Genomic DNA, 12,012 nt, shown 5'->3' with positions numbered 1-12,012 from the left:
ACATAAATGAGTTAAACTATTGATGAGTGACACAAATAAGCCATTTCCTATAGTTTGATGGCATAAATGAGTCAAACTATTGAAGAGTGGCATAAATGAGCTATTTCCGAAAGTTTGATAGCATATTTGAGCCTTTTCGTAAAAAATATTAGAAGCATCAAAGCCACCCATTAAAAAGGAAATTGAGAAGTACCCTCTTTCTTGATTGATTTTACATCACAAATACTGAACATACAAGCAACAGTTCAATAGTATTTAAACTTTCTTTTCATATATTCAACAAAATCAAGAACTTTGAAAAAAAAAAAAAGAAAAAAAAAGCCAACAATGGCTAAACTCACAGTAAGAGCAGATAACAACAATTTACTCCATTTTTCCCAATATAGAAACCATAACACTTCTTTAAGACCCCAAAGATTGAATCTTTTTTTAGCCCAAAAGCATAATTTGAAGTTTAGAGTTTCTTGCAGTATCACTGAGAGAGAAAAGAAAGAAGCTGCAAAAAAGCAAATAATACTTAATGGGTTGAAAGTGAATGAGTTGGGAAAGGAGGGACTGATTTCAACTTCTGATGATGAATTGGGGGGTGAAAGTGAAGATAATGAAGTTGGTTTTGAATGGAGATGGCCACCATGGAATAATTTACCTCAAAGATATAAGCTCATTGGAACTACTTCTCTTGCTTTTGTTATATGTAACATGGATAAGGTAATTTAATTCTTTTTATACAAAATACTTGTGATGTTTTACTTCTCGAGAGTTTATTTTTATAATTTTTGAAGTTAAATTAGATTAGATTAATTCAAGGCTTTAAAACTAAAATTTGGATATTAAAAAACTGTACAAAAAGTACTATAAATTTCAATTTTCTCATATATCAATATGGTGGAAACAACTTTCTGCGAGGTAAGACTGCGTACAGAAGAGCCTTGTGGTCCGGCCCCTCCTCGGACCCCGCGAATTACGGGACCTTAGTGCACCGGGCTGCCCTTTTATCGATATGGTGAAAACATACAGTATCTTAAAATATTGGTTAAAGTTCATGTAGTTTGACTCTCAGTAAACATGACTACTGTTTTGGGATGGAGAGACTTAACATATTGTGATATTGTAAGGTTAGCAACTGAATTATTTGCTGTTTTGTGACATTTTTTCAGTTTTATTCCCTGGGATGAGTGGAAACTAAACTTCCCTATGGATATAGATGCTGTGTTCAGCTCTTTCTTTTTAAATATCACTCCCTCCGTCCCAAATTAGTTGTCATGTTTCGCTTCCCAAAAGTCCAACCACGTAAACTTTGACCAACATTTTAAAATGCATTTTTCATCGAATTGACACGAGAAGAGTTGCAATTTGTAGTAGTTATCGTTAGTTTTTGAATATCTTTAATTGTAAAATATTAAGTTTATCTAATGAAATTTTGCTTCCAAGATTGGTCAAGTTGACTGTCGTAAAGCGAAACATGACAACAAATTTGGGACGGAGGGAGTATTATCAACTTAGAGCTCATACTTGATGGGTTGATGGTTTTTTGGTAAGTTGAGTTTAGAATTTGGTCTTGCTGAGAGCTCTCTGTTCTAGTGTGAGTGTGAAAGTTAATTGTCATTTAATTTAGTGTTAAGTAGTACTGCTACTATTGGTATTGTAAGCGATTTCTGGTCGACAATTCGAGTGATTAATTGAGAAAGGAATCTTTTTGCTAAATTTAATTACAAAAGTTCTTGTTGAGAGCTTACATATGGGAGTGCATGGCTACCTGTGTCTCTGGTGAGACACATATTTGTTTGGGGCATCACCTGAGGGTATAATATATCTCACTAACGTGACAACATCAATTTAACGTGCGTTAGAAAATGCAAAATGAGAATTCTGAAACAACAAATGCTTCTTTTTGGTGCTCTTGTTTTCTATTGGCACTGGTTAGGAGTTGTTTTTAGCGTTTTTCTTATGCTCTGGAGGAACTTCTCATGGATCAGAGTGTAGAATGTAATCATGCAAATTGGCATAACAAGCATAACTCTTTTGTTTCTTTTGGAGTTAATTATAGTTTGTAATTTCATTTGCACTGATGTTTATTTTACTGAATAGGTCAATTTGAGTATTGCAATTATTCCAATGTCGCATCAATTCGGGTGGAATTCATCAACAGCTGGATTGGTCCAGTCATCTTTCTTTTGGGGTTATGCATTAAGTCAATTGCCAGGCGGGTGGCTTTCGAAGATATTTGGTGGGAGGTAAGTTCTAGAATGCTCAAGTTTCTAGTGTTGTGCAAAAGATAATAATCATTCTAGTTTCTGATTATTGTCTGGAACTAAAGCATCTTTAGCGTATGTATCCTTTTACAATTGGTGCTATAGTTCATAGACTTACTACATTTCTTTTTTTTTTGGCAGTCGAGTTCTTGAAGTTGGAGTATTAGTCTGGTCTCTGGCAACAATGTTAGTTCCCTATCTTGCAGGGTTTATGCCTGCACTCATCTTTTCAAGGATCTTGGTAATTTGGTCTTTGACTTTTCCTAGGATATTTACAAACAACGCTGTATTCGTATCTATGTTCACCAAAGAAGGATTGTTGGTTATTTGGCCTCGCTCTATGTGTTTCAACAACTTATGCTACCTCGTTTTCAATAGATTGTTCTTCCTAGACTTATCGTTCTGTATTTATTGTTTTCCCAAGTATAGGTTGGGATAGGAGAAGGAGTTTCACCATCAGCTGCCACTGACCTGATTGCCAGGTATGTCTGAACTGTTAAGTACTAATGCTTCTAGAAGTTTCGCTATGTTCCTTGCTGTATCTTTTTGTCGAATATAAGGTATAAAATGTTATTTTCTTAAAACATATTGTTCTTCTGAATTGGACATTGCCATAATATGACCAGTTTGCGTGTAAGTGGGTTCAACTAGTTGGGATAGCTGAGACAATGTTAGTCAAATGTCACTTTGTTTTCGTAGAGCGCTATATATTAGTACTTATTATAGTATATTTAGAATGTGAAGAATTTTTTTGAGATGCAATCTATAGCTAGTGTCTCAGATGGCGTAGTCTGGAATTTAAAAGGCAATACCGGTGTCCGGTGATAAAGTCAAATCGAATTTAAATTAGATTAAGGTAGATATATCGTATACTTTAGATCTCTACAAGGCTTCTGAAAAAGCCACAATTGTGGTATCTGAAATACTTATCCAATTATGATATTGACATCGTCTTTTCGTGCAGCCTTAATATCTTTATTATATATTTCATTTGCTATGTTTGTTTTGTCACTATATGGAATATTTTTCCAATTATGTTATTAACATCGTCCTTTCTTGCAACTCTAATATCTTTTTTTTTTTTAGATTGAAAAATCTTTCATTTACCATGTTTATTTTGCCACTATATATTCTGTACAGGACAATACCCTTGGAGGAACGCTCTCGGGCAGTATCATTTGTTTTTGGTGGCTTGAGTTTCGGAAGTGTTATCGGGTATGTTTCATTTTAAAGTTAATTATCAGTCATGATCACCAGAATTAACATTAAAATTCAGGTGGGGAACTTTTCTATACTATAGTTTCTTAGCTCCTTGTCTACCTTTGTTTTAGAACTTGAAATCTGTCTCATTTGTATGTCCATGTGTAGATTTTGTCTTAACGTTACTCATATCTTAGACAACTATGCTTAAATATTATTCTTCTGTGAAAGATAGGGTACAATGGAAGAAAACAATCTAAGTAGGTGATTCCAATTAGTAGGGAATTTGTTCTAGCCATGTTAATACGTTTATTTTAGATCATATACTTTCTAGGAGTCTTTTAGCCCTATCAGAGATTCTTTTTTTGATTGAAAAAACTATATTACCATTCAAGCTGATTTTTATGCCAATAGAAAATAGAGAACTTTAATCCTTTCAATTTTTATTTTGTATGATGCTGGTCTGAGATGAATTTAAATAGAAAAACATGTTCAGTGAGGCAAACTACATTTTTACTGCTTTAGAATCTGAAATTTGTAATCAAACCTGCACTACTTCTAAATAAATTGTCAGTAGAAATTCAACGTCATGTTAGGCAAATTCCATTTTTACTTCAATTCTAGACATACTTAAGCATGGTTGAAATTCTTCTATTAAAGTAGTTTGGTGATCATCTAAAATTTTCGGAAATTGCAGACTTCTATTAGCTCCTCCACTGATCCAGAACTATGGATGGGAATCTGTGTTTTACCTGTTTGGCTTTCTAGGCATAGCTTGGTAAGTTCTCCAAAGATTTTGAAGATAATTTTCCTTCCTTTTAGTATGCTTTGATTCTTTTGGTTTCTGTTTTTCATCTTGAGAAGAAATTACTCTTGGAGATACATTATCCCAAACTTCGTTATTTACACATAAAGCACATGTTAACCGATTCTAACTTGATGTGGTTATGTCTTCATATTCAGGTTTTCAGGATTTCAATTGGTTAAAGAAGATCGGCCCTGGTCTTTACCAGAATCCATGTCTTGTGAGTAGAGTTTCTTGTTTCCACCGCCTTGTTGAAATTGTGGTAAAACCTGATCTAGTCGAGTACTAACAATATTAACTTAAACTTTTCTGCTTTTCTATTTCTTTGGACTGCATTTCTGATTGGGCAAGGAATCTTTGGCATATTTTCAGGGCCGCCGTCTTTTCCTAGAAATAAATCATTGGGTTCTTCGTTGGGAGAGTTGAACACCTCATTAAAGGTATGCGTATGAAAAATCAGTTAAAGAACAGGTCCAAAACAGTTGATTGGATATCTTTTGGTTGTCAAAATACAACTTAATAGAGTGGTCAACTAAATGTAATATTAAGTAGAATTGCAATAATCTTTGAAACATTTTCTGGAATCTGCCTAAGCTCTAAAGGGTGCTAATTTTTCCCGTGTCCATTCTGTTGCAAAGACATCATTTGATCCAAAAAAGAACTTATTTCGGTTTAGGGCGTTGATATTGAAGCTTTTACCAATTGATCCTTAATTGTAGGATGTACCATGGAAGGCATTTTTCAGAAGCAAAGCTGTATGGGCGATGATATATGCACATTTCTGTGGGAGTTGGGGACATTATACTTGCTTATCTTGGCTTCCTACCTATTTCAGGTAAATGTTGTCTTGATTGAGCTTAGTAGTAAGAGCTTTTCTTTGTAATGTTTCATTTTTTCTTGTTTGTGACGCTAGTGACATGGTTCATAAATGACAAACATTATGAACCATGAAGTATGATGATAAGCAAACTTTCTTAGCATATAGAGTTAAAATATTAGCAGCAAAAGGAATTCAACTATTTATAACAATCCATTTTCTTTTTGGTAAGCTTATATCCAATATATTTCTTGTTTGAGTTGAGAAGAAAAAGCTATATACTGTAGTGCAATTTGGATTTGGGCCTCATCTGGAACTGCTCTGTGTTTGAGAAAATAGGAATAAATGCTATTAGAAAGAAAAGTACTTCTGAAGTGTTTGCTAGACTTTTGATAGTACTGTTAGTTCATCGCGATTTTGGGGAAAAACCACTTGTTGCAGAAACTCATATTTGTAGCTTTTGAAACAGCACTTCGGCCTAAAACTGATGCAGTGTTTCAAAAGACAGTTAACCACTATCTGATGAAATTTTATAAAAGAAATCTAGTCTCTATTAGTTACTCCCTCCATTTCACTTTATGTGACATGATTCGGAGCATAAGGGTCAGACTACCTAATTTTCAGTGGTGAATTCGGACATATTTAGGGAATACATATTTAGAAGCTGTGTAAAAAGTACTACTCCCTCTGTCCCAAAAAGATTGTCACCTTCTATATTTAGATACAATTTAACTTTATGAGATGATTTACAGCCACACAAATATCTAAGGCTTGTTTTGGACCACACATTTCAAAAGTCTTCCTTTATTTCTTAAACTTTGTGCCAAGTCAAAAGAGGACAATCTTTTTGGGACGGAGGGAGTATAAGCCACACTAGTTAACAATTCAAAATTTTTAAAAAGTATTTGAGAAAATCATGGTCAAAGAAAAATTCATTTTTATCCAAATTGTAATTGTGTCACATTTAAGTGGTACAGACGGAGTATAAATTAGATGATAAATGTGCTTTATATAAGACTTTGTACCCAACATTTACTCAGTTGGTTGCATGACTATTATATTATTTGAAAGCAATACTTAAAAAGTACTTCCCTAAGCTGCACAACCATGGAGGCGGATCTTAGGATTTTAATTTGATGGGTTCAAATATTTAGGTTTTACCACCATAACCATTATCATTTTGAAATTATGGGTTCAACATGTAAATATTTTTTGAATTTTTGTTAATTTTTACATGTATATCTATATCAGTGTCGAAAATAGTGGGTTTGGTTGAACCGTTGTTTATGTGCTCCATTCGCCACTGCACAGCCATGGATCCGTGGTAGTGTCACATCCTACTTGCAGTTGTTAAATTACTCTAAATCGTCTCCTGTATATGGAGCTAAATATCTGCTGCATTTACGTTTTTCTTTTCAAGGTTTTTTTTTGTTAAGCTTAAATTTCCCATTTGCATCCCCATGCAGTGAGGAGCTGAACCTTAATCTGACAGAAGCAGCATGGGTATGTCTACTGTATCTTTGCTTCCCATGTCTAGTGCTCTCCTCATATTTTCCTTGATGCCTCTTTTAATGAAACAACTTACTTCATCGTCATCAAAAAAAAAAATAAAAAATCATGAAATAATTATCTTTTGTAATTTCCTTCAGGAAGTACCATCTAGTTTTAGCAAGTTCCTACCAAATATAATCAATGTTAGACTTGACGTATCAAGTAAGATGGCTTATGCAACTAAGGTATATCTTCACAGTTGTTTAACTAACATTTCAGGTCTCTGTTGGCCCTCCATTAGCTTCAATTCTCGTTACCAGCATTGCATCTCAATTTGCTGATAGCTTAATTTCCAAAGGAGTTGATACATCTCTGGTACTTAGACTTCTCCGTATTTCCTCTATTCCCAGAATGTTCTTCTGGTCTAACCCTAGTATTCCGTGTCTCTTTATATCGTTCACAACATAGATGAGGATTGGAGAATTTTTATATTTGGACCATATCTTTTGTCTTCCGAGATAGGGGTATGGTCTGCGTACACTTTACCCTCCCCAGACCTCACATTGTGGAATTTCACTGGGTATGTTGTTGTTGTTGTGGACCATATCTTTTGTATTTTTTAACCCTTCGAACTAGATTATATAATGTTCAAGTCCATATCTACAACTACAAGTAATGCTGAAACACGTGGGATTTTCTGTGTAACACCTTTCATTTGCCATTGTTTCTTATAACTTGGCATATACTAATATCAATGAAGATTGAAATTACTTGAAAACCTGGACACTCACTCTATGTAACTCATCTAAATTAACAGGTACGAAAAATCTGTCAAACAATTGCCTTTTTATCTCCTGCGACATGTATGATTCTTTCTTCTGTGGACTTTGGTTTGCCTCCATGGGAAGTAGTAACAATCCTCACTGGTGGTTTAGCTCTATCAAGTTTTGCCTTATCAGGTAAGGCTGCGTACAATAGACCCTAGTAATCCGGCCCTTCCTCGGACCCCGCGCATAGCGGGAACTTAGGGCACCGGGTTGCCCTTTTTTAAAGATGCACTTGTTCCCTATATGCCGATAATGATTAATCTTGTTAAACTTCCATTGTTGCAGGCCTATATTGCACCCATCAAGACATTTCACCTGAATATGCAAGCATTCTTCTGGTATGTAACATAGCAAAGCTGCATTTGTTTTGAACACAGGTGTCCATGTTTTTTGATGCAAGATAATTAAAAATACCAAACAATGAAAGTTCTATGCTGCCAAATATCTCTAACGTTCTTTGCGTGGACAAAAGTAAAATCAGATTCTACCCTGCCATTGAACTCGGAGTTTGTTAGTAAGGTGTTGTTTAGCTTGTGTCTAATGGGTATATTGGTGTCAGTGGCGGAGCAAGGATTTATATTAAGGGGTGTCAAAAAATACATAGATATGTCATGACCCAGGTTTGAACCTGCAACCTTAGGGACTTCTTGCAACCACTTAACCACTGCACTAAGCCTTCAGCTTGTGTCAAGTGGTGTCAACACTCGTATGCATATCTATAAAACCAGAATTTCACCTACCCGGCGAAGGAGTGTCGCTTGACACACTTGGGCAAGGGTAGCTCCGCCCCTGATTGGTGTCATGCATAAATATGTCATTGTGTTTGTTACTTCTTTCTTTGATCTTACTCCCGTCATGCACAAAATCCTTACAATATCCCATGAAGTTCTTACATATGGTCTTATACCAGTCTGTTTCACATGAAGCTGTTCTTAGTCACTGAAAAAGTATCTTTTGGAGACGGGTTCTAGAAAGACATATAGGAAGGAATGGAGAAATCCAGAATGAAGAAATCGAATATGAAAGAAAAGACAAAGAAATGAGATAACATAGCCGTTTTCTTGTTGGTATTTTTTTTTTTTTTTTAAAGAAGTTAATGGTTGAGTAAGAAATAAGAGTATTAGATCATATTCGATGCAAAAAAAAAAAAAAAAAAAAAGAATAATTGGAGTCCATAGTTCTGATACATTGTATGTTGCTCGGACTCTCCAAAAATGCACTAATTTTGGAGGATCCGAAACACACTGTCGGTATTTTTGAAGGGTCCGAGCAACATAGGTTATGGATCTCGACGCAAAGGTTCTTTCTTGATCTAGCTACAAGGATGGGGCAATATTAGTAGATGCTATTTGAATCACCTATTTTCAATCCATATAAGCTTTTCGTATGGAAGTTATTATCTCAGCAATAATGTCCCTACCCATGATGGAACAAAACTATTGGGGCTATTTTGATTAATTCATCTGAAGAAGTTTAGTTGGATATCTCTTCTTTTCAAATTTAAGTCCAGATTATTTTGTTCCCCGCTTTGAAAGAATGAACATGCAGGGTATTACGAACACTGTGGGGGCAGTTCCCGGAATTGTAGGCGTCGCGCTCACCGGTTATCTTCTTGATTCAACTCACTCATGGAGTGTAAGCTATCTCACATTCCCCATAAAGCCCTATACGCCTCATGCACTTGAAGATCAGTTAATAACTTTTAGAACTTGTTTTGTGCAGATTTCTTTGTTTGCACCGTCAATTTTCTTCTACCTCACTGGAACAATCGTGTGGCTGGCGTTTGCAAGCAGTAAGCCACAGAGCTTCTCGGAAGGAGATTGACCTTATTATACAGCTTCGAGTTGATCAACGAGCCTACGTAAATACTAACAGTTTTCAGCACAAGACATTTTGTGGACTAACCCAAAGTTGTTTTTCTTTCTTTTTTTGTGTGTATAATAATCAAGACTTAAGGGACTTTGCAACTTTAGTGAAAAGTTCCCTACATTATGTAATTTTTTTTTTTTTTTGATAAGTTGCATTTTGTAGCTTTTTAGATTGTAGTTATGATATACTCAGCAGATGTAATGATGTATAATGAAGATCTTTAAATAGTGAATGTGGCTTCATTCATAGCTTTCCAGAGTACTACTGGCACTACTTCCCCATCAACTATGCTTTCTTCCTGAAATTAGAGCACATTGGTAGCAAGCTGAGGAAATTCCAGGTCAATATAGGATTTACATAGGAGTTTGCTAATTGTTTGTCCTAACAAGGGTAATTTTACAAAGGAGTTTAGCATGTTAAAATATATTTAGAAATATTCTATAATAATTATTTTTCTTTTAATTTAGGATCTAAATTAATTTAAGCACATATTACACATGAGCTTAACTCAATCTCAAAAGCTAACTTGTGAGAGAGGATTGTTCAAATCCATATAAGTAAACCACTAGTTCATTCACTGACCAATGTGGAATTCTAACCCACTTTAGCCCCCGCCGCCACTTCACACCCAGACGCAACTGGAGCGCGAATCGGCTCTGATACTATGTAAAATAGGAAAAACAACGTAACCAACAGGGAACGGCTCTGATACCTTAAGTGGAGAATTTTCGAAATCAGAATCAGTAGCTCGATTCTTGACAAATTTCTTTGAAGAACTTTTCTTCCCCATCTATTTTGTAGTACAAATAAACAAATAACTCAAAAATTAATCCTAAGGTGTATCCTATTTTGAGTAGAAAATCCTAGAATTATTTTGAAAGATTCACGATTGTACTACCATAGAAACTCCAAGAAATAAAGAAGTAGACGAATTAATAGAACAACTAAAAAGAGTAGAAATAACACCCCAAAAAAGAAAAAGCTAAAATAGTTAGAAAACTACAAAAATGGATTCTCTTTCAATTAGATCAAGAAGTGAAGGAGGATCAGAAGGATCAGAAATACCCATAGTAAGTTTTTCAGATAATAGAATAGGTAATATATATAAAATAAATGAGTTCTTTTTTATTCTGCATCTTCACGTGACGCAATTAGAGAGATTGACCTATTTCATACTTCTTCAAATAGCAAAGATTCAGCTTCTAAGACATGAGTTCTAATGGATTGATTTTAGGAGAAGAAATTGGAGAGAGTGAAACTTCTGTGAGAGAGAATAAGAAAGTACCGTATAAAAATAAAAAATTGGAGAGTGAAATTTGCAGAGAGAATGAGAAAGTACGGTATAAAGAACTATTTTTACTCAAGGATTTATGGGTCATGGTGTGCTAAATTTTTTGACCCGAAACGTTTTATTGGCCATTTTGTGCTAGATTCTCAAAACTTGGCTAATATATGCCAATTATGTGTATAAGTTACCAGGTAATTAGTTTTCCTATAGTGGACAGTTTGTGTTGTTTTCCCTGCAAAACTGTCTTTGGGGGGGGGGGGGGGGGGGGGTTTCGGTTCTTCGGTTCAGTTTTTCGATTTTGATTTTTTGAAAGTAGACATCGAACACCACACCGAATTAATTTGGTTCGGTTCGGTTTCGATTTTTCTAATTCGATTTTCTGCTTGTAAAATGGACTTTCTTTTTAATTAAAAATGAGCTGTTTTTTTTTTTTAATTCAAAATGGTCTATTTCAATTCATCGACATGTTTTGCGCCTCGCTTTAAGGCTTAAGCGTTCCTTTGACAACAATGGCCCCAACACAACCGTCATAATTAAAAAAGAAATAGAAAACAAACAAGCATAAATATCACAACACGAGCGAAGGCATTCATCTGCCCCAAGCTAGCTAGTGTAACTGCCAGTAATAGTTTAAGGTATGGTTAATCAACAAGGTAAGTATATATTATTTGAGCTGCACTGATATGAAATAAAGATCAATTTTTTTAACTATGTGGACAACATAAGAGAATGATTTGTGCTACAACTATAAAAAAAAAAAAAAAAACTCCAGGGGGTAGCCACAAAATTATCAAAGGCCATGAGCAAACAATAGGGAAGAAAGGCATGAAAACACCACCACAAGGCAGAGCAGCAGCAAGGCAGCAACATAGCCTTAAACAATAAAGTGAGCAGTAGCAAATAGCAAATCAGTAGCAATGCAACCTTAAACAAGCAGTAGCAGTAGGAAGGCAACCTTAAGCAAAACCAGTCCATAAACAAACAGCAAATCAGTAGCATAAAAACACTAGCAGTTGAAAAATTCTTTGAGCAATATTGTCCAATAATGTCTTATGCCAGTAACAGAAACAATAGCAGCAGTCAATAGCATAAAAATGCTCACCTTTATGAGTTATGACTAGTGACAAAAACAATAAAGCAAAACTAAACCCGTAGCAACAACTCTTGGAACTTGGAACAATATGAGCAGTCAAACACCCTTATGAACAATCAGCAGCTCCTGCTCACTATATTGTTTTTTCTGGAACTTGGAACAATAAAGCCAACAACATAAAAATACTAGCAGCCAATAACATAAAAATCAGTAGTAGCGGCCAGCCGCAGCAAAACTAAACCAGTAGCTTAAACTTAAAACCAATAGCAGCAGCTTAAAGCCTTCAACTTAAAACAATAACAACAGCCAGCTAGCAGCAGCAAAACAACGTACAAGGCAAAAACGTGCAACACAAATAACATAACCTTAA

General features: G+C 35.1%; 1 protein-coding gene across 1 annotated transcript; it reads left to right on the top strand.

The window, feature by feature from the left end:
• Positions 1 to 203: 203 nt before the first annotated feature.
• On the top strand, positions 204 to 9,509 carry LOC132603105 (probable anion transporter 6, chloroplastic). The gene is made up of 15 exons (XM_060315998.1): positions 204 to 708; positions 2,089 to 2,234; positions 2,394 to 2,493; positions 2,682 to 2,734; positions 3,393 to 3,467; positions 4,150 to 4,230; positions 4,416 to 4,477; positions 4,630 to 4,697; positions 4,977 to 5,092; positions 6,541 to 6,577; positions 6,845 to 6,940; positions 7,383 to 7,524; positions 7,678 to 7,730; positions 8,941 to 9,027; positions 9,115 to 9,509. The coding sequence occupies exons 1-15, from the start codon at positions 328 to 330 to the stop codon at positions 9,214 to 9,216; spliced, it is 1,599 nt and encodes a 532-aa protein (XP_060171981.1). The 5' UTR covers positions 204 to 327; the 3' UTR covers positions 9,217 to 9,509.
• The last annotated feature ends 2,503 nt before the right edge of the window (positions 9,510 to 12,012 follow it).

Source organism: Lycium barbarum, chromosome 7 (genome assembly GCF_019175385.1).
Source record: "Lycium barbarum isolate Lr01 chromosome 7, ASM1917538v2, whole genome shotgun sequence".
Lineage (NCBI taxonomy): Eukaryota > Viridiplantae > Streptophyta > Magnoliopsida > Solanales > Solanaceae > Lycium > Lycium barbarum.
The sequence above is the reverse complement of the archived record's forward strand: the minus strand, read 5'-3'. Positions and strand labels throughout refer to the sequence as shown.

Coding starts and splice junctions, on each gene's coding strand:
- LOC132603105 (XM_060315998.1), top strand. CDS start 328: ATGGCTAAACTCACAGTAAGAGCAGATAACAACAATTTACTCCATTTT. Junction 2,235..2,393: donor TCGAAGATATTTGGTGGGAG/GTAAGTTCTAGA, acceptor TTTTTTTGGCAG/TCGAGTTCTTGAAGTTGGAG. Junction 5,093..6,540: donor TGGCTTCCTACCTATTTCAG/GTAAATGTTGTC, acceptor ATCCCCATGCAG/TGAGGAGCTGAACCTTAATC.